Here is a 26,877-nt window from a genome sequence, read left to right as displayed (position 1 = left end):
GGCTCATGGGGGGCACTGCCCAGCACTTCCTTCTATTGCCCCTTCTCGGTCAAGTCCCTCCACCAGGGGACCCCACTGCCCACTCCGGCCTCCTACATGGCCCCCCACATCCTTCCACACAGGGAGGCCCCTGCTTGGAGGAGCCTTTGCTGACGCCACCCCTCCGACCCACCACCTTTTTGAGTGCCAGCCTAAATGCCGCCTCGGGGCCCGCAGCTTTCCCTCCTTGCTGAGGCCCCTCCCTGGAACTCCCCTGTGGCCCCCTCGCTTCCTGCCTGCCTTACAGACACCCAGGTCTGTCCTGCCCTCTCTGGAGGTCCAGGGACAGGCTGTTTCTCTGGCATCCTGGGAGCGCCTGGTGCCAGGCCGGGCGCGCAGTAGGTGCTCACTGAAGCTTCTAGCTTAGCGTGGACGGGATGAGTCCTTGGCGCCTGCTAGTTGCCGGAGCACAGTCTCTCCAGCCAGGAGGGTCCCAGGGCGGGGGAGCGGGCGGGGGCGGCCAGCGCCCAGGGCGGCCCAGCACCTGAGGGCCGGGCCTCCTGCCAGACCGCACGCCCCGCCTTCCGCCAACGGCCCCGGGGCAGCGCCTTGGCTAAGTTCCCCTTCCGCTTCCTCCCGCCGCGCCCGTGCCTCTCCAGCCCTCCCTGCCTGCAGAGCCGCGCGCCCCAGCCCGCACGGCGCGCCCCAGGCCCCGACACCATGCAGGCCATCAAGTGTGTGGTGGTGGGAGACGGGTAGGTACCTGCAGGGCCCTCCTCCCAGCCCCCTAGGAGGGCCCTCCTGCCCCCGGCGTGCCTCGGAAAGCCCCCTGCCCGGCAAATGGAGGAGACCCCGGGAGGCGGATGGGAGGCTCTTTCTTCTCCCAGGGAGGACATCCCAGGGTGGGCTGCGGGCAGCTGGACCCTCTGCTGGCCCGGCTGGGGGGTGAAGGCCTGGCGGTGGGTGCTGGGGTCCCTGGCCAGTGCCGGGGCGACCCTCGCCTTCTGCTCTGTGGATGCAGGTGGGGATGGGGCTTTGTCCCGGGCTGGCCCGGACTCAGGCATGGGCTTGCTGCCGCTGCTGGGCTGCCTGGGGCTGGCCGAGCACCTCTCTGAACCTCAGCTCACCCATCAGGGTGCAGGCGGCGGGCCACGCCCCTAGGGTGGGGGCGGCAGCACTGGGGGTATTTTGAGTGGCATCCCCGCTCTTCCTGCCCCGGCCTCCTCTTCCCTCCCCCTGGCTGGGGAGGATGTGGGGGTGAGGGGGATGGGGTGAGGAGCAGAAGGGGGAGGGGACATTGAACCTCCAGAGACAGAGTCAGGGGAGGAGGCGAGAAGGGACGGGAGGGGGAGAGTGTGGGGGGCGGGGGACAGATGCCAACAGCCTCGGGCTGTCATGCGCCCTCTCTGGGCCTCAGTTTCCCCATCTGCAGAGTGACAGGCCCCACGCATTGAACCTCTCGTACCTGCCAGCGGCTGAGTCCAGGGGCCAGCCCACAGGCACGTGGCCACTGGCTCTGACAGGTCTGGAGGCAGCCTCAGCTGACTTGGAGGCACTGGCCCTTATCTGGGCTGTTATCTGCCCGGCCCCTGCTCACTTCTGCTTTGTGTCTGATCAGGGGAAGGGATCAGGGGCTGCGGTCCAGCCATTCAGTGTTACCTTGAGGGCAACGGTGCGCAGCCCTCAAACAGGAAGTGACAAAATGGAGCGGCGGAGGGCCCCAAGCTGCCCCTTCAGCCTTCCTTCGGCTTCCCCCTGTGCTACCTGCGCCCCCTTTTCACAGCCGGGAGTGGGGTGGGAAAGAGAACAAGACTAACGACACGAATAATCAGCATTTATTCAGCACTCACTGGGGCCACGCCTCCGCTTTATCCTCCCTCCCAGCCTCCGATCAGGCCCATTTTACAGGTGGGAAAAGTTAAGGAATTTGCTGGAGACCTGAAATCACCGACTCCAAAGCCCCGTGCGCCAAGTCCTTCTCCAGGCCTCGTGGGGTTTAATTCTCAGCTCGCCCAGGGGGAGGGCTCTTAGCTGAGGCAGGGGGAGGCTGAGGGACTTGCCCAAGGTGCTGCCCTGGTAGGTGGTAAGTCGGGATTCGAACCCCGCACCACCACCAGTGTGTTCAAAACGCGGATCCCCAGGCCTGCCCCCCATCCAGGGTCAGAATCTCAGGGGCAGGACCCCGACGTCCACACTTGAACGGCTCTCGCGGGGTCCCCAGGTTGAGAACACTGACTGGGGAGCCTCCGAAGGGGAGGCCCTGGCCCTGCGGTCTTCCCGCCGGGTGGGCACCCATGTCTTGGCAGGGCCGTGACTGCTGTCCTCTCCACTTCCTGTCTTTCAGAGCCGTGGGAAAGACCTGCCTCCTCATCAGCTACACCACCAACGCCTTCCCGGGGGAGTACATCCCCACCGTGTGAGTGCCTGGGGGGCGCGGGGCGGCGGGGGCGGGGAGGGGCGCACGGCCGCGTCCACCCCCGCTCAGGCACCTCCTGGGCCTGGGTACCCGGGGCTCTGGCAGCCGGGTGATGCCCTGGCAGAGCTGCCCTAATCCAGCTGGGGAGGCAGCCACGGACGATGGAGAAGAGGGCTGGGAACAGGGGGTGCCCTGGGCCCCCGGCTCGAAGGGAGACTGCGCCCAGTGAGGAGGGCTAGGGTTGGGGGGGCCTGAGGCTGGGCCTGGCCTCCCAAAATCAAGGTGGGGAGGGCTCCTTCTCTGGGCTGGGTGGGGTGGGTTTTAGGGAGCCTGGGGGGCCCTCAGGCTCGAGACCAGATAAGCTAGAGGAGCTCGGAACTGGGCAGTGGCCAGGCCAGGCGAACAGCTGAGGCTGAACCCGGGAACCGGGATCCCCCCCCACAGGCCCAGCCAGCCAATCAGACACTGGGAACTTATGCTGCTGCCCCCTGATTGGCCCTCCCTTCTGCCATTAGAGGCGAGTCAGGTGGGACCCGGAGCCCAGGGAGGGGCAGGGATTTACTCACCCAGCCCCCAGCACGGGTTTATAGCCTGTGTCGGAGTCAACCCCCACTTCACAGACAGGGAGACTGAGGCACGTTCTGCGGCTGGCCTGTGCTGCGTACCTGCCCTCGGGGTGCCTGTGACAGGGGAAGTTAGCCCCACCCCCTTTATCCCCCACCTCATAACCCCCGTGCAAACCCACCCAAGCCCGGGTGAGACTTTCAAAGTGAAAATCTCTCCCCTGTGGCTCCCTTCCCGCTTAGAGCCCGTCTCCTGTCGCGGGTTCAGATCCTGGAAGGACATCTCCCACCCCCACCCCTCCCCCAGCCTCTCTCCTCCCACACGCCCCCTTGCCCACCCTCTGCAGGTGCGCCCCCCGCACTCTGCGGCCTTCCCCACGCCTGGGCGTGCCCGTGTCCGCTACCTGGCAGCCCTGCTGTCCTCCGGCTCCCTCCGTGGGTGTCGGTGCCCTGACCCTGTCTAAGGCGGCCCCTCCCTCCTCGCGTCCCCCGCCATCTACCCCAGCCCCCACCTTGATCTGACGGCCCTGCTGCTCCTCTCTGCCTCCCCGGCTGGGCGGGACGCTCCATGGCAAGCTGTCCAGGTGGATTTGTGGCACCGGTTTCTAGAACAGTGCGGAGCGCGTCTCAGGGCCCCTCCGGCCTGCCCTGAGAAGGTGCTGGAGCTTGGCCGCCAGTGGGCCGTGCCCTGTGGGTGCCGGGGAGGAAGGGCACACTAGGGTGGGATCGCCCACTATTTGGATTTCACCTTCATTTGCGCCTGCCGCTCCACTGAACTGGTAAATCGAGCCTGGAATTTCCATGGCCAGGGCGGAGTCCAGCCTCTCTCGCTGGGTCCGGGGGCCCTGCTGCGCCTTCTGGCCCCGCAGGCCGCACCCCGGCCTCTGGGTGGTCCCCTGGCTGGGCCGAGCTGCCTGGGCCACCCTGCTGGTGCTCACGCAGCCCTTCTGTGCCATGCGCACGTCCCTCCATCTCCAGCCACCCTCACCCACCGCCTGGAGCCATTCTTAGAGCCACCCCGCTGGTCCCCCAAAGACTTCCAACCCAGCAGCCAGGAGGGGCCTTTGGAAACCCCAACCCCGTCAGCCGCCCGGCCCGGGGCAGCCGGTGGTCCCATCGCCCTGAGGACAGAGACAGAACGCTCACTGTGGCCCCTGCCCCCACTCGACCCTCCTTCGCCCCGCACGCCCCTTGGTCTCTGGGCTTCAGCCCTGGGACATCTGCCCCGTCCTGAGGGGTGGCCGGGGGCTGTGGTCAGGTGAGGCTCTGGCCCCTCCCAGCCCCATTCCAGGTCACGCTGCCCGGGTGGCTGGTCCCAGCAGCACCTGGCCTGCGGCCCTGGGGAGCAGACTCTGGTGAAACACCCGAGCTGTGTGACCTCGGGCAGGCCACTCGGCGTCTCTGAGACTCGGTTTCCTTGTGTGTAAAACGGGGACAATGCTTGACTCTCCCCTCTGGGGCCGCTGCAGTGACGGAGGTTTGAAGGGCTGAGCAGGGCCGGTGCCCTGGGTGCTTGGGACACGGGGGCTCCCTGCGCGCCGCACACTCGCGCCAGCCCCCGGGCCTGCACTGAGTCTCCTCTACGGAAGAGCAGCAGTGCTAACACAAGGGCTTTGCTAAATTGGGCCACAGGATCTGGTCCTTGCTCTGCCACTGCTGCGAGATCAGGTCCTTTCTTGTCTGTGAGCCTCAGTTTCCTCACCTGGAAAACGGGGCTGAGGGCTGACACGGTGGAAGGGGTCCCCTGTGGCACTCCACGCGGCTCTGGCAGCTGGTCCTCCGGGAAGGGCCTGGTGTGGCGGGGGGGGGGGGGGGGGCAGAGGCGTCAAAAACGCCTCCGCAGCAGCTCCCAAAGCGGGCTGGAAAGTCCTGTGTCTCTTTGGAGCCTCCTAATGGCCCCAAGAGGTCGGGCTGTTTTCACAGAGGCTCAGAGACGCTAGGTGCCTGGCCCAGGGTCACACAGCCACAAGGAGCTCTTTTCCCTCCTCCCAAAGCTGGCAGCTGTCCCAGGGCGAAGCAACCTTCTGCTGTTCATTCGTCCACTGATTTGTCACTAATGGATAGCACAGAGGGAGCAGGGCTCAAATCTGGGCTCCTATGCTAAAGAGCTGGGTGACCTTGGAGAAGTGATCTGACCCACTGGGGCCTCAGTTTCTCCATCTGTCTAATGGGAATAACTTGAGGTCCTTTCATTTAGAAACATGTGAGCCTTCAAGACCTCATGTACAAAGGCCTCTAGGCCCTGCCTGGCACTGAGGAGCTGCAGGTGCCATTACAAGGACCTGGACCGCAGCTCTTGCCCCGTGACCCCTGAGGGATGGGTGCCTTTGGCTCAAGGAATCCTGGGGGGCTTTTGGCACTGGAATTTCAGGTTGGATGTTATAGGAGAGAATGTCCTAACAGCCTCTGCTTGTCCCAAAGGAGTGCTGGGCAAAGCTAGAGACCACACAGGCACCCCTTTTCCAACTAAGCCCAGCCGTGTCTCCCGCGGCAGCACCCTTTTCCTGAAACGATGGGGTGTTGAGCCCCTCGTGTGCGCCAGGCTCTGGGGCGGCCCCCGGTGCCTTGAGGAACGGGCCGCTTGGTGCCTGCTCCCTGGGGCTCAGACCAAGGTGCTGAGTGCACCAGGGAGTGCTGGGGGGCCGTGCGCCCTGACCTGGCCTGCGGGTCAGCAAAGGCTTCCTGGAGGAAGGGACTGGAGAAATGAGCAAGAGTCAGCCGGGCCGGGGAAGGAGGAAGGCGAGTGGAAGGTCAGAAGTGGGTGTCTGCAGGAGCTTTCCAGGCAGGAGGGAGCGAGGCCGTTTGAGGAACCGAGAGGTGACCAGTAAGACTTTCCAGGGCTGAGCCAAGTCAGAGTGTTAAAAACATCAGCCTGCTCACTTTTGGGGGAGGGAAGGTTGTCTTTCTCAGGAGAGGCCCATCAGAGTGACTCTGAAGCATTAGGGTGCTAAGCAGCATTCTAGGAGGGCTGCACGGAGGAGGTGGCATCCAAAGCGTTTTGGTTCTGTTTGGGTTAAAGCCATTCTACCTGCCTTCACGAGGTGGCAAGCCTGAGACAGCAGGGCTCTTTCTGGGTAGGGGATAGGGAAGGATGTGGCTGGGAAGGTTTCCCCACAAAGGAGGAACTGCCTGGGCAGAGTGTTGAAGCATGAATAGGAGGCAAGGGTGAAAAGGGGATAGACGGGCATTCCAGAAAGAGGCACAGTCGGGAACAGCCTGGAGAGTGTGGAGAACCATGTGCCGGAATAGGTGGGGAATAGTTGGGCAAGCAGAGGGGGAGAAGAACCTCAGTGAGAACAAATATGGGAAGAGAAGTTGAGGAGCTGGAGATCTCAGTGGACCAGGTCAGGGGCATGAGAAGCAGGGCTTGTGAGAGTGACCACACTGAGGAGAGAGAAGGTAGTTGTTCCTAACTCCCAGGGGCAGCGGATAGGTGCATCCCTGGAGGCACAGCTTTGGCATGGAGCAGTGAGCACTGGATGTGGAGTCAGGTGGCGCTGACTGACTTTTTACCCAGTTTGGACACTCGCTGGCTGTGTGGCCTTGGGCAAGTTGCTGTACCTCTCGGATCCCAGTTTTCTCTTCTGCAGCATGAACTAGTACCTTCCTCTCAGGGATGTGTATATTGAGAAATTTTTAAGTCCAGCCCACCCTCCCCAACAGCGCTTAGAGCCCCAGGCTCTGCCCTCTTAGAGACCCCCGGACTTCCCCTTCCCTGTCATTTGTTCATTTGTCAGGCTCCTTGTAACATGTCCAAGTATCTTACCCAGACAGTGAGGCGCTGGGTCAGGCTTGTGCTCCTCAGGATCTCCAGCACCTGGCAGTGCGCCTGACACATAGTAGGTGCCCAACAAGTTTCTACCGAGTTGGATTAACAACAGCCACCTGCATCTGGAAGTTTGTTTGCTCTGGAGACCTCTCTGGTGCCAACAGAGAGACCTTAGCAGTTGCTGTAGGCGCCCCACCTCTGTCTGCTTGGCACCTGTCTTTCCAGCGCGTGCCGGTGGCATTTCCCGAAACCGCCTGTGAGCAAGAGCTTCCGGTGTGCGCTGTGGGGCGGCCGGAAGGTCAGGAAGTCAGAGCCCCAGGGGCAGCCCTCTGCCAGTGGGAGCTGGAGGGAGGCACAGATGCCAGGGGGACCCCGTCTGTGCTGATTCCCAGGTGTCCCAGCAGGAGTGAGCCCCGGTCGTCCCCAGCAATGAAGCTCAGCAGCGTGTCCTCGTTGGCGGCTGTCCCTTCCCTGTCTCTCCCCCACTTCCCTCTCCTGCTGCTTAGGATGACCTCACAAATAAACCACCTGCACCACCTCCCCATCTCAGGTTTGCTTCTGCGGGGTGGGGGCGGCACCCTAAGGCAGGGGGGAACATTCAACAACTCTCCAACCAAAGTGCCCAGCGTAAGAAATGAGTGGACTTCTGATGGCGCCGTGGAGGGAGTGGTACGCAGCCTTGAAAGCCACGTTTCCAAAGAACAGTTAAGGGCAGAAAACGATCAAGAGATGTTCCCTTCTTTTTGCGTACCTGCATTTTAGGTTTTTAAGATAATGAATTGGTAGTGAGAGAGTAAAAGAAAACCCCACCGCACAGTGCTGTGTATCACCAGCTGCTGCCCCTCCCGGGGTCAAGATCTCTGCCGTCGGACAGTGCAGTGGTGTTTGAGACTGACCGTTCCTTCCGTCTCGCCTGCTCCCATAGGTTTGACAACTATTCGGCCAATGTGATGGTGGACAGCAAGCCGGTGAACCTGGGGCTGTGGGATACCGCCGGGCAGGAGGACTACGACCGCCTCCGGCCGCTCTCCTACCCGCAGACGGTGTGCTGCCCCTACCTGCTCCTTGGGTGCTGGGAGTTAGGCTCCTGGGCTTTGCATTGTCTGTTCCCCCTGCTTAGGATGCCCTTCCAGTCAGCTCAGCCTGGTGAACCCTGACTCTCCCCTGTCATGCTGCTCCCCTGAGAAGCCTTACACCTCTCTGGGCAGAGCCAGTCCCCTGTAATCACTGCGCCCCGTCTTCCCAGCCCTCTGCCTCCTGGGCTCTGCCACCCCCTGGCTCACAGGGGTGGGCAGATCCTGGACAGGGCCCAGTCGGGAGCCCAGGACAGTGACCTCCGGGGTGCAGAGGGACAGAAGTGGGGGGGCATGCCTGGAGGCGCCCTTGGCCCTCCCCCAGGGTGGCTGGAGGGTGGGGCTGTAGCCAGAGGGCAGGGAGGTGCGGTGGGTGGGAGTCCCTGGGTGGGAGTGGCGCAATCCCAGTCGGCCCCTGCTTGGGTGCACCCGGGGAGCCCTTTGGCCTTGGCCAGCCTCCGTGGGGTGGGGAGCGGCCGACGCTGCTGCTGTCCCGGGCTGAAGCCCTCAGCACAGGGCCTGTCCTGAGCGTTAGATTCTAAACCAGAGCAGCAGCTGGCTCAGGGGGGCCTCCCTGCTCCGTGCCCCGACGCCCGCCCCTGGGCCGCTCGGGCTCTGGATGGCTGCTGAGGTGGGGGGGCGGGCCCAGCGCCCTCCCCTCACAGGCCTGCCCGCTCACCCAGGACGTCTTCCTCATCTGCTTCTCCCTCGTCAGCCCCGCCTCCTATGAGAACGTCAGGGCCAAGGTGAGCGGGCTGGGCGGGGCGGGCTACCTGGGGCAGGTGGCCCTGCGGGAGGCTGGGCCGCACGTCAGGCCTGTCCCTGGGGCAGCCGGCGCTGTGGGGGGTGCAGGGAGGGGCCCCAGGGCCAACCAGGGCACCCAGAGGGGTCTCGGAGGGTGCTGGAAGAGTTGGCTTTGCTCCCCACCTTCCACACCCGTGGCCCCTCTCCCCCCACAACCACGGACCCCGCTCCCCGCGGCCTCCTGCTCACCTCATCTCTGTACAAAAGCTTACCCCCTTCCCCACAACCACGTGCCCTCCTCCCTGCACAAGCTCCTGTCCCTTCTCCCCCACCCTCACCCCGCACCCCGCCTCTTCTCCCTCCCACTCTTCTGCCCTGTTTCCACTCAGTGCCATGTTCCCCTGCTGCCCCCAACCTCATGCCCCCTGCCCCCCCAACCTCGTGCCCCTGTCCCCCCAACCTCGTGCCCCCTGCCCCCCCAACCTCGTGCCCCTGCCCCCCAACCTGGTGCCCCTGCCCCCCAACCTGGTGCCCCCTGCCCTCCAACCTCGTGCCCCTGCCCCCCAACCTCGTGCCCCCTGCCCCCCAACCTCGTGCCCCCTGCCCCCCAACCTCGTGCCCCCTGCCCCCCAACCTGGTGCCCCCTGCCCCCCAACCTCGTGCCCCTGCCCCCCAACCTGGTGCCCCCTGCCCCCCAACCTCGTGCCCCTGCCCCCCAACCTCGTGCTCCCTGCCCCCCAACCTGGTGCCCCCCTGCCCTCCAACCTCGTGCCCCTGCCCCCCAACCTCGTGCCCCTGCCCCCCAACCTGGTGCCCCCTGCCCTCCAACCTCGTGCCCCTGCCCCCCAACCTCGTGCTCCCTGCCCCCCAACCTGGTGCCCCCTGCCCCCCAACCTCGTGCCCCCTGCCCTCCAACCTCGTGCCCCCTGCCCCCCCACCTCGTGCCCCCTGCCCCCAACCTGGTGCCCCCTGCCCTCCAACCTCGTGCCCCTGCCCCCCAACCTCGTGCCCCTGCCCCCCAACCTGGTGCCCCCTGCCCTCCAACCTCGTGCCCCTGCCCCCCAACCTCGTGCTCCCTGCCCCCCAACCTGGTGCCCCCTGCCCCCCAACCTCGTGCCCCCTGCCCCACAACCTCGTGCCCCTGCCCCCCAACCTGGTGCCCCCTGCCCCCCAACCTCGTGCCCCTGCCCCCCAACCTGGTGCCCCCTGCCCCCCAACCTCGTTCCCCCTGCCCCCCAACCTTGTGCCCCTGCCCCCCAACCTAGTGCCCCCTGCCCTCCAACCTCGTGCCCCCTGCCCCCCAACCTCGTGCCCCTGCCCCCCAACCTCGTGCTCCCTGCCCCCCAACCTGGTGCCCCCTGCCCCCCAACCTCGTGCCCCTGCCCCCCAACCTCGTGCCCCCTGCCCCCCAACCTCGTGCCCCCTGCCCCCCAACCTGGTGCCCCCTGCCCCCAACCTCGTGCCCCCTGCCCCCAACCTCGTGCCCCCTGCCCCCCAACCTCGTGCCCCCTGCCCCCAACCTCGTGCCCCTGCCCCCCAACCTGGTGCCCCCTGCCCCCCAACCTCGTGCCCCCTGCCCCCCAATCTGGTGCCCCCTGCCCCCCAACCTCGTGCCCCCTGCCCCCCAACCTGGTGCCCCCTGCCCCCCAACCTCGTGCCCCCTGCCCCCCAATCTGGTGCCCCCCTGCCCCCCAACCTCGTGCCCCCTGCCCCCCAACCTCGTGCCCCCTGCCCCCCAACCTCGTGCCCCTGCCCCCCAACCTGGTGCCCCCTGCCCCCCAACCTCGTGCCCCCTGCCCCCCAATCTGGTGCCCCCTGCCCCCCAACCTCGTGCCCCTGCCCCCCAACCTCGTGCCCCTGCCCCCCAACCTCGTGCTCCCTGCCCCCCAACCTGGTGCCCCCTGCCCCCCAACCTCGTGCCCCTGCCCCCCAACCTCGTGCCCCCTGCCCCCCAACCTCGTGCCCCCTGCCCCCCAATCTGGTGCCCCCTGCCCCCCAACCTCGTGCCCCCTGCCCCCCAACCTCGTGCCCCTGCCCCCCAACCTGGTGCTCCCTGCCCCCCAACCTGGTGCCCCCTGCCCCCCAACCTCGTGCCCCCTGCCCCCAACCTCGTGCCCCCTGCCCCCCAACCTCGTGCCCCTGCCCCCCAACCTCGTGCCCCTGCCCCCCAACCTGGTGCCCCCTGCCCCCCAACCTCGTGCCCCTGCCCCCCAACCTGGTGCCCCCTGCCCTCCAACCTCGTGCCCCCTGTCCCCCAAACTCGTGCCCCTGCCCCCCAACCTCGTGCCCCCTGCCCTCCAACCTCGTGCCCCCTGCCCCCCAACCTCGTGCCCCTGCCCCCCAACCTGGTGCCCCCTGCCCCCCAACCTCGTGCCCCCTGCCCCCAACCTGGTGCCCCCTGCCCCCCAACCTCGTGCCCCTGCCCCCCAACCTGGTGCCCCCTGCCCCCCAACCTCGTGCCCCCTGCCCCCCAACCTGGTGCCCCCTGCCCTCCAACCTCGTGCCCCTGCCCCCCAACCTCGTGCCCCTGCCCCCCAACCTGGTGCCCCCTGCCCTCCAACCTCGTGCCCCCTGCCTCCCAACCTGGTGCCCCCTGCCCCCCAACCTCATGCCCCCTGCCCCCAACCTGGTGCCCCCTGCCCCCCAACCTCGTGCCCCCTGCCCCCCAACCTGGTGCCCCCTGCCCCCCAACCTCGTGCCCCTGCCCCCCAACCTGGTGCCCCTGCCCCCCAACCTCGTGCCCCTGCCCCCCAACCTGGTGCCCCCTGCCCCCCAACCTGGTGCCCCCTGCCCCCCAACCTGGTGCCCCTGCCCCCCAACCTGGTGCCCCCTGCCCCCCAACCTCGTGCCCCCTGCCCCCCAACCTCGTGCCCCCTGCCCCCAACCTGGTGCCCCCTGCCCCCCAACCTCGTGCCCCCTGGCCCCCTGCCCCCCAACCTCGTGCCCCCTGCCCCCCAACCTGGTGCCCCCTGCGCACCACATGTGACCCCTGCACCCACAACCTGGTGCCCCCTGCCCCCCACAACCTGGTGCCCCCTGCCCCCCACTCTGGCATCCCCTGTCCCCACACAACCTGGTGCCCCCTGCCCCCCAATCTCATGCCCCCCCAACCTGGTGCCGCCACCCCTGCCCAGTGGTTCCCCGAGGTGCGACACCACTGCCCCAGCACCCCCATCATACTGGTGGGCACCAAGCTGGACCTGCGGGACGACAAGGACACCATCGAGAAGCTGAAGGAGAAGAAGCTGGCACCCATCACCTACCCGCAAGGCCTGGCCCTGGCCAAGGAGATTGGTACGGGGCTCGGGCTCAGAGAGGAGGGCTGGGTGCTGGCGCGGGGAGGGCACCCCGGCCTCGCGGCAATGACAGACCCAGGCTCCAGGCCAGGCTGTGCCATTCAGACCCTGGCTGTGCTGTTTGACCCTGGGCCAGTCACACAGCCTCTCTGTGCCTTTGTTTCCTCATCAACAAAGCATGTGACAGCTACAGTTCCTCATAGTGTGGCTGGGAGAAATAAGCGAGTTAGTGCAGGTGAAGCTGCTAGAGCAGGGTCTGCACAAGGGAAGCACTCTATTATTATTATTATTACCTTACGTGGGCATTGAAAATAAGGGAGTAAGGTGTGTTTGAACAGAAGAAGTAAGGATGGAGAGGGGTGTGCTGAGGTTGCTTGTAGGATGGGCAGCCAAGACAAGCTTGGGTCTCCTGGGAAGGCTTCCTGGAGGAGGTGTCCTTGTTGGATTTGAAGGAGGACGCATGCCCTTCCGCCTCTTCCCGGCTCCCCTTTCCCCCTCCCCTGGCTTCTCTGCTCGGCTTCTCTTTGCCTCCAGGTTGCTGGGCCAGGGAAGTGAGGTGACTCCTCAAGGTCACGCAGTGTAGGTGGCGGGGCACGCTCTGAATCCAGGGCGTTGAATTGCTGGCGTAGGGCCTTGGAGTAGCGGGGGCTGCTGGATCTAGGGGGATGGCGACCAGTGGGTGGCCAGGGCCCCGGCCGCTCGTGGCCTCCGGCCCGGGGATGGGACCTCACCCGGGCCTGGGCTTGGCAGCCGCTCGAATCCTGCAGGCCTCCCCACCCCCTCCCCCTCTTCCTCCGCCGGAAGTGGGAGGGCCCTGGGACTGCACCTCTTCACAGGAAGAGAAACCGCAGCCACCGCCCCAGGACCAGCGGGCGCCATCTTGCCCGGGGCCTCCCTGGCCTGGCCCGGCTCCTGGCCCACTGCTCTCTCCTTGCACCGTAGCGGGGAGAGCGCCCCTGTCTTCTCTTCCTTCCACCCAGCCTGTCCCCCAAGGACTCCTTCCTAAGACCATAGCCCTGGGCTTGCTGGCACCTGCCCCTTCCTACTGGAAGCGCAGGCCTTGAGTGCGGAACTTGGATTCTAGTCTGGGCTCCAGCACCGACTGGCTGTGTGTCCTCGGATCACTTGCTCTCCCTCTCTGGACCTCAGACTCCCCATCAGCACAGCTGGCCATAATCCCCAAAGGCCCTTCCTCCTCATAAGGCCGTGACTCAGGGTCCTGCCTGGGCCCCTTCCCAGTCCCTCTTGGACCTAATCCCAGGTGGAGATGGTGCAGGGACAGTGACCTTGACGTAGTCTCAGACCTGCCCGGCCATGAAGGCCACGGGAATCGCCGGGCTGATGAGGGCAGTGGCCGCCTTTGCCACCCCTGCCATGTCCGCTGCCCGCCCCCGGATGACGAGCTGGGGGGCAGCTCCTACCCCAGCTGATGCCCGTGGCTGGCGTGGATCGAGCCCTGGGCTGCCGGGCCCCACCTGTCCCGCCGCTGCATTCTCACGGCAACTCTGAGGGATCACTCTTATCACCCCCACTTTGCAGACGAGGAAACTGAGGCTCGGGTAGGAGACCTCACTGGCTCAAGGCCACCTGGGCAGGTGCAGCAGAGCCTGGACTTGAACTTGGGCCGCCGGGCCCCTCTGCCCGGTAAACGAGGGCGTCTGTCGCCGCCTTGCCTCCCCTGTGCCCTTTCTGCCTCCCCCGTCCCGGCCTCAGTTATGACAAGCAGCATGTCCTAGAGGAGTGAGGCCAGCAGCAGGGCCCTGGCCAGGTGCCAGGGCAGGTCAGCGGCTGAAGCGAGCCCAGGGGCCGGCTCAGGGCAGGGCGAGTCCTGAGGGGCGAGAGGACGGTGCCGGGGGAGGAAGGTGGGGGGAGGGGGGGGAGACAGAAGGAGTGGGCACTGGCTGATGGTCCCCTTCAGGAGACAGTGGCCAGGTACCTGGGGACCGCCGTAAGCAGAGTGCGGCTGGGAGATGTGGGCCAGCCTTGGGGCGTCTGTGCTGCCAGCCAAGTCCTGGGACCCTCTTCCCCCGTACCCTGGGACCCGCTGCCCCTGCGCCCTGGGACCCACTGCCCCCGCGCCCCGGGACCCTCTGCCCCCCAAGCCCCGGGACCCTTTTCCCCCATGCCCTGGGACCCTTTGCCCCCCATGCCCTGGGACCCGCAGCCCCATGCCCTGGGTCCTGCCTTCCAGGCGGGGCCCTGGCTCCCCTCTTCCCGGCTGCGCCTTTGGGCCCGTGGCCTCCCCTCTCCGGGCTGGTCCCCCCTTGCTGAGATGGGGAAGCACACACAGTAGGGCTGCAGGGCTGCTGGGCACCCAGCTGGGGGCCTGCCCGGAGCAGGTGCTGACGCGCGTCCCGCCCTCCTCCCCCGCTGAAGAGCGGCCGGGGAGGATGCAAAGTTCCCCCTTCTCGCCCCTCTCCTTCCTCTTGTTTCTGAAATAGGCCCCCGGGCCCGCAGCAGGGGTTTTTGCAGTTCCTCACTTCAGGGAAACCATTTGGGTTGTAGTGGACACAGGAAGTCACACAGGTTCCTTCCGGAAGGTCAAGGAACGCTGGCCCTGGGAGCGGGGCCAGCCTGCCTTCCCCACTGCCCGTGCCCCGGGCTCCCTCCCTGGTGATCGAGCAGGGGAAGGCCGCCCTCCAGCTCCCCGGCCCCTCGCCGAGGGCCCCCAGCCCACACCGGTCCCGTCCAGTGTGTTGACTTGGACAAGCGTCTCCTCTCTGAGCCTCAATTTCCTCATCTGTAAGATGAAGATGACTCTGACGTTGTCACGCTGGGCCTTGGGCCTCCAGAGAGCACTTGTGCCAAAACGGGGAGCCTGGAGGCCGGCAGGCACGTGGCTGCCTTCTAGAAGAAAAGGGAGGCCCCGACACTGTAGCCGCACCCTTCTTTCTCTTGCTGGGACACTCTCAAGCTGCCTGCCTGCCTTCCCAAACCCCGGGCTCACGGGCGCGAGGTGCCGCGGGCGCCCCGTGGGCTCTGGCCTCTCCGCAGAATTCAGGCTCCCTCTTCTAGACACGGGGCAACTGAGGCCCAGGGAGCCGGAGGCCCTGGTCAGGCGGCCCAGCTCCCCGAGGGCACCGGGCGCGCGGCCCGGGAGGGGGGCGCTGCCCCGGCCCTGACCCAGGCCTCCGTTCTGCCACCCCCAGACTCGGTGAAGTACCTCGAGTGCTCGGCCCTCACCCAGCGGGGCCTCAAAACCGTCTTCGACGAGGCGATCCGGGCCGTGCTGTGCCCCCAGCCCACGCGGCCGCAGAAGCGCCCCTGCAGCCTCCTCTAGGGGTAAGGGCCCGTCCCCACCATCCCGGGGCCCCTTCTTCCCCCCCGCAGGCTGAGGCTGGGAGGGGCTGAGCAGTGGCTGCAGTATCGGGGCCAGGGACAGAAGGCGTCCTATCGAGGTGGCCTCGGTTTCCCCAGCCTTCTGGTCACTTGCCCGAGTCAGTCGCAGCCTGGGAAGCAGGTTTCCCGGAAGGGAGACCCACGGCGTTGGGTGGGTGGGCGGAGCTGGGCTGGGCCACGGGTGTCACGGAGCCGCCACCTGCCCGTCCCTGCAGGGAAGGGTGGGGAGGACGAGGCAGGGGAGCTCCTTGGAGGGGGGAGGCCTGACACCCACATAGGTGGGCGGGGCCGGGGCAGACCGAGCTAAGAGGCTCCTGGGGTAGAAGAGGGTGAGCAGGGGTGGGCTGGCGGTGCGGAGGGGGCTGCTCAGAGGCCGGCACTGGGGGGATGGAGGTTCCTGGTAGGGGGGGCGGTGCAGGGCAGGGGGGGGGGCAAACGAGCCAGCACCGAACCCGCTCCCCTCATTCTCTGCCCCTGCCTGCTTCCTTCCAGGCTGCACCCCGGCCCTCCCAGCCAGATGGCCCTGACCTCTCAGGACCCCACCCACGGCCCGGCGGTGCCCCGGCCAGCCATGCTGTCCCCTTCCTGTGGCGTTTTTTTTTTAGCAGATGGTGGCAGAGCTTGGCCGATTGCCCTCTCTGTGGCCGGACAGGTGTGACTCTGCAGCCGCTGCCCCTCAACCCCCCCCCACCCTCCCGCCTCCCCACAGGCAGAGGGGGGCCCCAGGACCCTGGAGCCAGCGCCAGCCGCCGCATGCGTCAGCACCACCCACTTGCCCCGGTCCTGCCCAGCGCCCGCGTCCCCTCTGGAAACTGCGCCAGGTGGCTGCTGGCCACTACTCGCACACCTCCAGGCACGGGGTGCTCACTCCCTCCCAGACTGTCTGCTCTCTTAGTGACGAACCTGCTTGTCTGAAAGTTCTCCCTCCTACCGAGTTGAAGTGAGTGCCTCAGAAGTGTGCCCGCCTGGTGTTAAGTCTCCTTTCTGGGCAACATTAAACAGCTTAAATTCTCCGAATCTCTGTGGCTATTTGCCCAGCCATTCAGGAGTCTGGGTCCGACTCACCTTGGCCTCTTTCTAGACTTTCACTCTGTTTAGGGGGCTTATGAACTGGGTTTACCTTGCCAGTGAGGACTTTTGCTAATGGAAATAGAAAACTCAATTCAACTTGCTTAAGCAGAAAATAAATGTATTGACTCAAGTTTGGAAAGAGCATGATTCAGGCCCGGCTTGATCAAGGGCCCAACGGGGTTGTTCAGGCTCACTTTCCGGTACCTCTTGGCTCTCCCTTTGGCCAGCTGGTTTCACGCTCAGGCAGGAGGCTACTCTCAAGGCTTCATCCTTCCAGGTTCAAGTTCCGCAAAAAGGAGCCAGTGTCTTTGCCATGGCAAGGTTCTAGTTAAGGGTTACTGTGATTGGGCAGGTTTAGGTCTTGAACCTGTCTACCCTTCAGCCGGTCACATTTGCCAGGGGGATGCTGTGCTCTGATTGGCCAGGCCTGCCCCACAGGTCACTAGAACAAGGAGTGGAGCCAGCGCCGATGGAACCAGGGATTTCACACGAGGGCAGCGACTGGTTCCCAAATGGAAATCAAGACCCTTGCTGGAAATTGGGCCCCCTTGCTGGAAATGGGGGTTGGGTAGCCACAAAGTCCTCCGTCGCTGGGGCTTACGGAAAGTGTCCTGACCTGTGGGGGCAGTGTCGGTCCCCCAGGCACTAAGCCACAGTGCGTTTCTCTAGAAGGAAGGTGACTGCTTTTCCTCCGTAGCGGGGCCCATGGTCAGAGAGTGCACACCGCTGCCAGGCTGCCCAGGTGTGAGTCCTCTCTCTCCCTCTGCGTGGCTGAGAGTGGGGCCTCAGTTTCCCCACCCATAGAGTCGGGGTGTTGGTACCAAAGCACCCACCTCAGGGTTTATAGGGACTAAAGAAGCCACCAGTGCCAGGCACAGAGCCAGCCCCAGCAAGCGCCAGGCTGGCCGCTCCGGAAATTGCTCCTCTCTGCCTGCTCTTGCCGGGCGTCGTCCAGCATGTTTGTACCGACTGCCTACTCTGTGCAAGGCACCAGGGGTCCAGTGGTACATGCGAGGGCCTGCCCTCAGGGGGCTGGTAGTCTAGAAGGGCTCAGGTCAAAGAGATACGAGAGCCCACCCCCAAACACCGCAGTGCCCCGCATCCCAGCGAGGCTGCTGGGTGTCCACGTCTGCTTCCGCAGAGCTCCCGGCCGCACCCCTGCCCAACCGCCCGAGTGTCCCAAAGTTCCCAGGTAGGGCCCCTCCAGCCCACTCTCCTCCCAGGAGCCCCACCCTCTTGAAAGGGCCTGGGTGCGGGTGCCATGGGGAGGTCCTTTGCTTTGCTTAGCGTCAGCTCAGACAAGGTCATTGTCTTTAAAGATACTTCTCCAAAACAAAAAGAAAACATTAAAACCCACATACACAACACAAACGGACTCGGGGAGTCGGACCCTAGCCCCAAATAAAAGTTTGACAGCTATAAATGCCCGGAGGCCAAGGGCGAGCGGGGCTCCTGTGCGGATTCATTTCGGGTGGCAGTCACTCTGGTAACCTCAACAAATAGACCCTCCCTCGGTGCACGCCCCCCCCCCACCCCGCACACAGGCCACCTCGCCCTTCTCACCCCGGCCTTCTGAGGGTGGGACTCAAGGTCCCCTTTTGCAGAGAAGGAAATGGAGGTACAGCAGGCAAACCCATAAGGCCGACACGTTGCTTGCCGGGCCCCTGCCACTGCTCCCACCCTCCTGGCTAGCAGAATCCAGCGCTGAACCTAGCCGCAGGTGAAATGCTCGTTTACCCAGCCGGCTTTGCAGCTGGGGTTCCAAGGATGCACAGCTCTGGCTGACGTCAGTGAAAGTCGTCTGGAAAGTTGGTTTCTGTGAAAGGTTTTGCTTTCTTCCCAAGAAAAACGTCAGACCCAACTGGCATTGCACTTTGTCCTGTCCCTTTTCCTTGCCTTGACTATTAATGGGATGTCTGGAGCTGCAGCAGCCATCCTGAGACCCTGACGTCACAAGCAAGAAGATACAAGCTAACGGGCTAAAAGTGGGAGAGCAGACCCAGAGAAAGAGCCCGGGTCCCTGACGGCATTGGCTGGCAGCTGAGCCAGTGCCAGTGGCTGCCTGGTTGTGGGAACAAAACAGAACCGCGAGCCCCCATTCATTTATGCCCCTGTTGGTCGAGCTTTCTGTGAGCTGACAGTGCTTGTATGGAGGCCTTTGGGCCAGTGTTCTTTCAACGATGTCATCGTGCCCAGCAGTCACTGAATGTGGAGCGTCATTCGTTTCTGTTCTGCACGTTGGCTGAGCACCGAGGTCCTTCAGATAAGAAAGAGAAACCTTGAGAGAAGTCTGGGAGGGAGATTGTTTTGAAACAGGAAGCAGTGTTGGTTGTGGGTGGCAGCCGACGACGTGGTGAGGCTTGCTCGAGAACAGCTGCTCCCAGCCGCCCACCTAGTGCCAGGCCTGGGCTGGGCGTGGGGCTGCGATGCGTCAGACTGGGCCCCGGATGGCGATGAACTCACCGCCGGGTGGGCGAGGAGAGCACCTGCCAGGTAAGACCACTTCACCAAGGGCTCGGACAAGGAGGGCCTCCTGGTTCCCTCCTCTGAACCAGAGACCCTGGGGTCCCCAGGGGCCCCCCATTCCCCTAACCCCAGCATTCAACTGGCCACCAAGCCCGGCCACCTCGGCTCCCGACAGCCGTCGCAGCCATCCCCTCATCCAGCCCACTGCTACTTCACGGCCTCGGCCTCCCTCCCTGGGCAGTGGCTGCAGCCTCCTCCCCGGTCTCCCTGCCTCCACTCCCTCTGCCCGTGGTCCATCCTCCACCGGTGGGGGTGTGGGGGGGCTTTCCCATTTACAAACACAATTGTGCTGCCCAGGTGCCTTGATGTGTCCTGCTGCCGTCAAGCTTGCTAAGACAACCGTAGGTTCATCCAGTCAGTCCATCATTTCAGCCAGCACTTACCGAGGCTGTGTGCCAAACGCAGGCTTGGAGAGGGGCGTCAGCCGTGGGCCTGCTCTCGGGGCGCTCACAGCCCAGTGGGGGGGTGCTGGCTCAGCAGATAGCCCGGGGAACTAGGACCTATCTGTCGGGTCTCCTGAGAACCTCACACGCACATGGCCTCTCTTCCTGTCACCTCCTCTCCTTGCCCCCACTGCCAGCCTTGGCCATGCCACCATGGTTTCTTTCCTGCATTACTGCTAAGGCCTCCTGTCATAGCCAGCTATTGCCACAATAGTGTTGTGTAACAAATCACCCCAAAGTTTCAAGGCAAACAGCGGCAAGCCTTCATTCTCGTGATCGCGGGGCTGCAGGTTTGGCAGTGGATCAGATGCTGGAGGACGGGTTTGGCTGGGGGGGTCTGGGTCAGGCTGGGGGCTGGGCGGGCTGCTCCTCCCTGCAGGCTGTGCTAGGTGGACGCCCGGTGTTTCTTATCCTCCTAACACTAGCGGTGTCTGGGGTATGTTCTTCCCAGGTGGAGCCCAGGGCACAGGAGGCCACGCCATCTGCACAAGCACATCGAAGGCCTCCACTCACATTCCATGGGGCTGGGACAGAGAAGCAAACTCCCCCCACAGTGGGGGGGGAGGGATATTGGCTAACAGCAATCCCAGCTTTAACGTTCCGGTCTCCTTGCTTCTATTCTTGCCCCCGCCCTCCCCACCAAGCAACCAGAGGGGTCACGTGAAAACACACATCAGATCAAAGCACTCCCCTGGTGAACACCAAGTGGCCTTACAGGACACTTAGAAGGAAATCCCCAGCCTGACCTACGGGCCTGGCACGGTGTCACCGCTGCCACCTCCAGAATCCATCTCGTGTCATTTTTCCCTCTCTATGCAAAGCTCCAGCCATAAAGAACTGCTTCCAGTATTTTCATTAGACGTCAAGTCCTTCTCTACCACAGGACCTTTGCTCAAACCGTCCCCTCCACCTGGAACACAATCACACACAGCCCTCCCACAGTCGGATCTCAAACACCACCTCCTGTTTCTTTTTCTGTCTCTCTCTGGGCCCCTGTTGAGGAACAGTCCTTCTCTGTGCTTGTCATTGAGCATTTATTGAATGGCTTTATTTGTTTAACAAGTAGTTCCCTGCTAGACTGTAAGCTCCAGGAGAGCAGGGACCTGTCTGTTTGCTCCAGAGTTTGACACCAGCGCCCTGGTGAGTGCTGGGTACCCAGCAGATGCTGGATCAATGCTCGCTGCTCGTCCCAACTCCTTTGCAGGTGAAGGACTGGACTTTGATGGAGAGAGATGCAGTCATTCCACCAGTCGAGCCCAGCCTTCCAGCCCTCCCTGTGCCTGGACGACGGCAGCCCTGGAACAAAAGACCCTTGTGTGGTGCGGAATTCAAGGGCTGTCGTTCTCAGGCACTGTGCTTTGGGGTGGGGTGTCAGCCAGCCAGGGACCCTGAGCCAATGCCGTGTGGGTCTGGAGCCCCTGCCGTCCACTCCTGTGCTTTCACCTCTCCTCTCTACCCTCCATACACCCCCCTCCTACAAAGGAGTGGTCGCCTCTGGGAACATGTGAGTCCATCAGCCTCGTGGGATGTGGGACTTCTGGCTGGGTGGGAGAGGCAGGCCCAGGAGGCTCCAGAAGCCCCCGGGAAGGAGAAGTGAGCAGTTCCCCTCAGGGCCCAAAGCGCCATTTAACTCATCCCCCTTGTGCTAAGCACGTGCTCTATGTCCCCTGCGACAGGAGCCAGAGGTGCAGCGAAGAGTGAGACAGAGCTCCCCGCTCCTGGGCTCAGAGGCTAGGGGCCGACAGACAGGTGCATAAACAGCTGCCACGTGGCTAGGCCCACGGGTGCCGGAGCATATTGCCTACAGAAAAGTAGAGGCTTCCGACCTCAAGTTGCCAGGGGAGAGCAGTTTCCACTCTCTCCCCCTCAATGAAAAGCAGCTCACAGCAAGAAGAACAAGAAACAGAAACACAAACTCCCATCTTCCAAGAAACTAGTGATCCTGAATCACCCTGCTCAAGGGCTGGGAGCAGATGCAGGGGCAGTAAGTGACTGAACAGAGCCGGGGGAAGGTAAGCCTAAGTGCCCGCTGCCATGTGGCCGGGCCAGGTGAGGGATCTGGAGATGAAAGTGATGCATGCCCTGGCTTGGCAGAATCCAGAGAGCCTCAGAATTAAGGGGTGCAGGCACCGTAGATGGTGAGTCTGGAGGCTGAAAACGGAGGGCTGCTTGGAAGCCCCCTATATCCACAGTAAGTACAGGATACCTTAACAAAGGAGCATTCAGAAAACAGAAGAGAGGTCTTGAAAATGAAAAGCAGATTGACCAAAAATTTAAAAAATATCAGAAGGGTTGGAAGATAAAAATAAAATAAGCAAGCACGCAAACAAATAAAAAAGCTAAAAACACACAAAATTCCCAGGAGATAGAACGAAAAGGTGAGGTGGGCAACAAGAAAATTAAAGGATGAATCCAGGGGACCCAACATCACCTCATAGGAGTTCCAGAAATAAATCATAGAAAAAATTTTCCCAGAAATGAGGAATAGAAATATCCAGTTTAAAACAGTCCACTGAGTGCCCCAAAAAATAAAGAACAAAAGTCCTGACCAAAGCCCACTGTTGTGAAACATCTGAAATTCAGGCATAGAGCAAATATCCTAAAAGCTTTGAAAATAAAGAAAAATTGCTATGTAAAATTATTACAATAGATTGGGAATAAGAATAACATTGGACCTCTCAGCAGAAGCCTGGAACTGAGTCAAAGGGATTTGAATGTAGAATTCTATACCCAGCCGTACTATCAAAAGTGTGAGAGGAGGATTCTTTCTAAACGTGCTTTCTTGGGAAGCTACTGGATTATATGCGCCACCAAAATTAGGGAGTAAAGCATCAAAGAGCAAGACATAGGATCTAAGGAGCAATCTAACACAAGAAAAAGCTGCAGTGAATCCCAGCCACAACGGTGAGAAGAGCATCTCAAACGTCAGCTGTGCTCAGAGCTAGGGAGCAGGCAGTCCAGATGGGGGGAGAAGTTTGGGAGTCTCCAAGAAAAAACTGTCACTGCCACTGAACTCTGGAAATCGCACTGTGAGGTTTTTATGAAGCTGTAGGATGTGTGGGAGCCCTTGTTCCAAGAAAACTAAGATATTCAAAGCAAACGAAGCCAATGAAAACTTAGGCAATCATTAACTCCTGACTGAGCAGGATATAATATTTGCATTGCATTGATAATGAAAACACTGACTATGCCTTTTAACAGAAAATTATAGTCTGTTGAGAGGATGGGGAGAAGGGATGAGAGTATGCAAGAAATCTAAATCCCTCCTCTCCCTCATCTACCATAGTAGGAAGTCAGTAGAAAAGGTGTAAAATTGGAGAATCAGGAGATGGAAGGCAGCACATGGTACAGTTATCCCACCGACGTGGCAGGGATTGAGGGCGCAGTGTCCCTGCAATCTGGGAAATCCGTGTGAATTTTTTTGGCCCTCCCTTTGTACCAGAGAAGAAACCTGAATTTCTTCTTTTATGGGGTGTTTACAGTACCTTGTTGTAAAATGTGGGCTAAGTGTTTGGTCATAGACTATATGTAGGCTAGGATCAAGGAAAAATATTTCTTGGCGTTCTGGTTGTCCTGCATTGTCTAGAGGCAATGAATGACACCTTAAAGGGGCATCCCTAGCTGACGAGGTATTTTCTGACCTCCGGCACAAAGCACTGACGGCTTCCGTCAAGGAAAAGTGCTTTGGTCCCCCAGGATTTCTTACTGAACTTCCAGAAGGCAGGCAGCTGGTACACGTCCTTTCCTTTCAAAGCTCGAGCGTCAGCGGCTTCATACAGGGCTGACTTTATCAGGACTCCTAGGACACGGGCGCAAAGAAGCAGGGTGCCCTATCCCCCGTTGGTTTAAAACCTGGGTTTGCTCCTCTTCTCGGCTCGTGTGTGTCCTCTGAGGCATTTTTTCCCCAGTAGCTGTTTCGGTTTGTAGCCCTTCTCTTCCGTCAGTTTCTTCGGGGTCTCAGGAAGCTCCCTGGCTCCCTCTGCATCGGCAGACGCTGCCTCTCCCGTTACTTTTACGTTGTGTAGACTAAACCTTTTTAAAAATTTTCAGATCAGGCTTTGCTAGCCTGAAATCCGTAAGGGTAGACTCATCACCTACATTTTCCTGTAGGGAATCCTATAAGGACTTAGCCTTTTCTCATGTGATGTCAGAGCTCACCAGAATGTCTTTTTGATAGCAATCCTGCACCCCAAAGAACATTGCACTTTGTACGTGCGAGAGATGAGGATCTCGGGGTTTATGCAAATGATTTGCAGTTGATGGCGTAGCTTATGATATCAAAAGCTAAAAGATGTTGATCTTATCCAACACTATACATACGTTATGCATTTCTGAGTTTCTTAATTTTTCTGTGTGGTCTGCTGGCCTTTGGGTATCATCTGCAGCTTCTGCAAAACTCCCCAAACTTCCCATTTAATTTCTTATGCCGACCTGCAAAATATTGGAACAGTGATGGGGAAAGTCACGACGTGGAAGGAATAACTGTATAAGGCGAAAGAGCCAAGAGGGTGGGCTTGCCTCTGGGACCAGGGGTGGGCCAGGGATGCTTTTTAATTAATTGATAATTAATTTTGTTATGAGCCTTTTTAGAACGGCTGGCTTTTTAAAATTTACTTGCAAACAATATTTTGATAAAAATAAGAGAATATTTAAAAAGGAAGCCCAAAGGAGGTAGCTCTTGGGGGTGGGAGGGCTTCAGGGAAGGCTCCCCAGAGCAGGTGTTGCTGAAACCCATTGAAGGGGGAATACAGGGACCGTGGGAACAGCCCGCACGAAGGGCCCGAGGCGGGTCTAGGGTCAGAAAGAAGGCTTTAGAACGGGGAGGGGAGGAGGCGGAGGAGAAGCAGGCAGAAGGCAAGTTACGCGGGGCACTTGGGTCATGGGGGGGGGACTGCAGGTTTCATTCCATGAACAAGTGGTCATCGGCATAAGCGTGACATGTTTTCAACAGCCACCCTTGGTGCTGAGCAGGAAGTGAGCAAGGGTCCAACAAGAGGTGGCGGCGGCTTGACCCAGAAGGGAGGCTGTGGGGGTGGAGAGCAGTGGCCAGGCTAGAGGCATGAGCGTTCCAGGCAGAGGCAATCAGCCTTGGTGCTGAAGGGGAGGAGCTGACAGTCATTTCCTTCATTTAACCTTCTCTAGGTCAGAACTAGGTCAGAAGGTGGAGCATATTCTACTGAAGAAGAAACTGAAGTTCAGAGTGGCTGAGGGCCTTTACCAGGACACACTCCTTGATTAGTGCAGAGCTGGGGCTCAAACTCAGATGCCCAACCCATCTCCCTTTACCTGCAGAAGCTGAGATGGGGCAAGGATCATGCGAACATACAGCTCCTCTGTGTCCCTGGGAACTGCTGCTGTGTAAATGCATTAACTCATCCCATTGTCATAGCAACCCTAAGAAGTAGATGAGGGACTGAGGCTCAGAGAGGTTAAGTCACTTACTCAAGGTCTCACAGTCGGAAAGTAGCAACGTTGAAATTCAAACCTAGCAGGAGTCAGTAGGGACTAATGAGCCGAGAGCTGCCCTTGACGGGGACTTCCCAGGTGCTTTGGCTCATCTCAGCTCGTCTTATTTTAGAGAACAGACCTCAGCCTCAGTCGCTGGCACCCCACCCCCACCCGCACTGTGGTCTCCGGCCTGGGGGGGGGAGAGGAGGGAGGAAGGGGGCTCTGTTCTGGCTCTGTCTGGGGGGAGGAGCCTGGGCCCCCCTCCAGCACACTGGCAACTCTGACAGCACGAGGCACCAGTTCAGGCCTGAATCCCAGGGTTCTCGAGCTCCACTTAGAGGCTCCCAGACTCCCCTGAGGCCAGCGGCCGCCCCTGCCTGGACTCCCCTCTCCTCACAGGTGTGGAGTTGCTTCCTCTCTCTGAACTGCCACCCCCAGGGGGAGGGCCGGGCAGGGCCCCCAGGGTCACATCTGCCTGGGGGAAGCCCCCGGGTGGGGTGGGCCCCTGACTGGGTGCTGTCCCCTCCTGCCACCGCCCTGCTGCTAAGCGTCCATCTATCCTCTTTTCCTCAAACGTGTATCAAGCACCTACTGTGCGCCAGGCCTGGGACCCCGCGTGTGGACTCGGCATGGAGTCTGCCCTTCACAGCTCGCTGCCCAGCACAGAAGACGAACACCCTTTCTGAGCCGAGTGCCCGGATGGGAGGCCAGGGTGGGGGGCTCTGGGAGGTCTGGAGGAGGCACCTACCTAATCCCGGGCAAGGAAGGCTCCCAGGAGGAGGCAGCTGCCCGGCTGGGACCTGAAGGAGGACTTGGTGGCACGCCTGGGGGTGAGGTATTTGCATGTTTTTCTCACCTCCTCAGAGAGGCCTTCCTTGATTGCCCATCTACACTGGCTCTCCTTCCCCTCTCCTTCCCTGCTTCTGCTGCCTTTCCTGGCTCTGAGGTTGTGTAATAGTTTGTGTGTATGTGTGTATTTGTTTACTGCCTGTCTCCTCCGCGTGAGTCCCCAGAAGCAGGGGCCTTGCTTGTTCACCACTTTATCCCCAGAGCCTGGGAGATCAGCACACTGAGTAGCTGTTGAATGGATGAGTGGCTGTGTGGATGAGTGCATGGATGGATGGGTGGGTGGATGAATGAGGCTGGGTGTGCCTGAGCACAGGTGGGTGGGGGAAATCGGCAGACAGGGTGGCTGGGGCGGGTGGCAGGGCTCCAATGGCGCAAAGCCTGGTGGGGCTGCAGGGGTTGCTGTCTTCTGAGCACACAAAAAGCCCTGGGAGGGCCCTGGGCGGGGGGTGGGGAGGAGACAGCGCCGTGAAACCTGCCCCCCAACCCAGAGGACCGGCTCCCAGAGCGCAGCATGTGGAGGCTGACTTGGAGCCCACCTAGACCTCCTGCCAGGTACAAATGGGGAGACTGAGGCCTGGAGGAAGGGCCTGATGGGGGCATGCGGCAAGGGGAGGGGCACCGGCAAGAGGCCAGGTGGCTCCAGGAGCAGGTGAGCATGTGTCTGGTCCCACTGTGCGCTGCAGCATCCAAACAGCACCTGTTTAGATCCTGTTCTCTGAGGGCCTACTGTGTGTCAGCCCTGGTACCTAGGGACAAAGCAGGCGCAGCCCTGGTCCTAGGAACGAGCCACTGTGGAAAGAGGCCTGGGCGCACCTGGAACACAGTAGGTGCTCAGTCAGGACTCGTTTCCTTCTTCCCTCCCTCTCTTTTCCTGTTGCTCCCCTTGCCCTCCCCACGCAGGGGCTGCCGTCACGGGCTGGCGGAAGAGCACACCTCTGGAAGGAGGCCGTTTGGCTCCACCATCCGCGGGCTGTGCCATTGGAGAAAACTGCTTCCCCTCTCTGAGCCAGGGTCTCTGAAGGTGTGGGGTGCAAAGAAGCGGGCACCTGGGAAGGGCCTCGTGGGACACAGGTGTCACTCATAACGATGCGACCCGCAGGCGCTAATAAATGCCGGGGTTCAAAGAGGAGCCTGGAGATGACCTAGTCTCCCCTCCCCACCATTCAGATGAGGAAACTGAGGCCCAGAGCAGGGGGGATCCACAGTCACTCGGCCAGTGAGTTCAAGCTGGGACACGGCGGCCAGAGGCAGCCAGGCCTGTGCTCAGGCCCCGGGGCAGAGCGCCTTAGACCAGAGCCTGGCCAGCTCGGGCCGGGGCCAAACTCGCCCACCGCCAGCTTTCCGACAGCCTGCCAGCTAGC

At 61.8% G+C, this 26,877-nt stretch overlaps 1 protein-coding gene across 1 annotated transcript; it reads left to right on the top strand.

The window, feature by feature from the left end:
- Window positions 1–593: 593 nt before the first annotated feature.
- Window positions 594–16,380, top strand: RAC2 (Rac family small GTPase 2). The gene is made up of 7 exons (XM_058308781.2): window positions 594–734; window positions 2,324–2,395; window positions 7,653–7,770; window positions 8,484–8,546; window positions 11,679–11,838; window positions 14,990–15,122; window positions 15,672–16,380. Exons 1-6 carry the CDS (start codon window positions 700–702, stop codon window positions 15,118–15,120), a joined length of 579 nt encoding a protein of 192 aa, XP_058164764.1. The 5' UTR covers window positions 594–699; the 3' UTR covers window positions 15,121–15,122; window positions 15,672–16,380.
- Window positions 16,381–26,877: the final 10,497 nt, after the last annotated feature.

Source organism: Dasypus novemcinctus, chromosome 12 (genome assembly GCF_030445035.2).
Source record: "Dasypus novemcinctus isolate mDasNov1 chromosome 12, mDasNov1.1.hap2, whole genome shotgun sequence".
NCBI lineage: Eukaryota > Metazoa > Chordata > Mammalia > Cingulata > Dasypodidae > Dasypus > Dasypus novemcinctus.
This window is presented reverse-complemented; position numbering and strand designations above follow the sequence as displayed.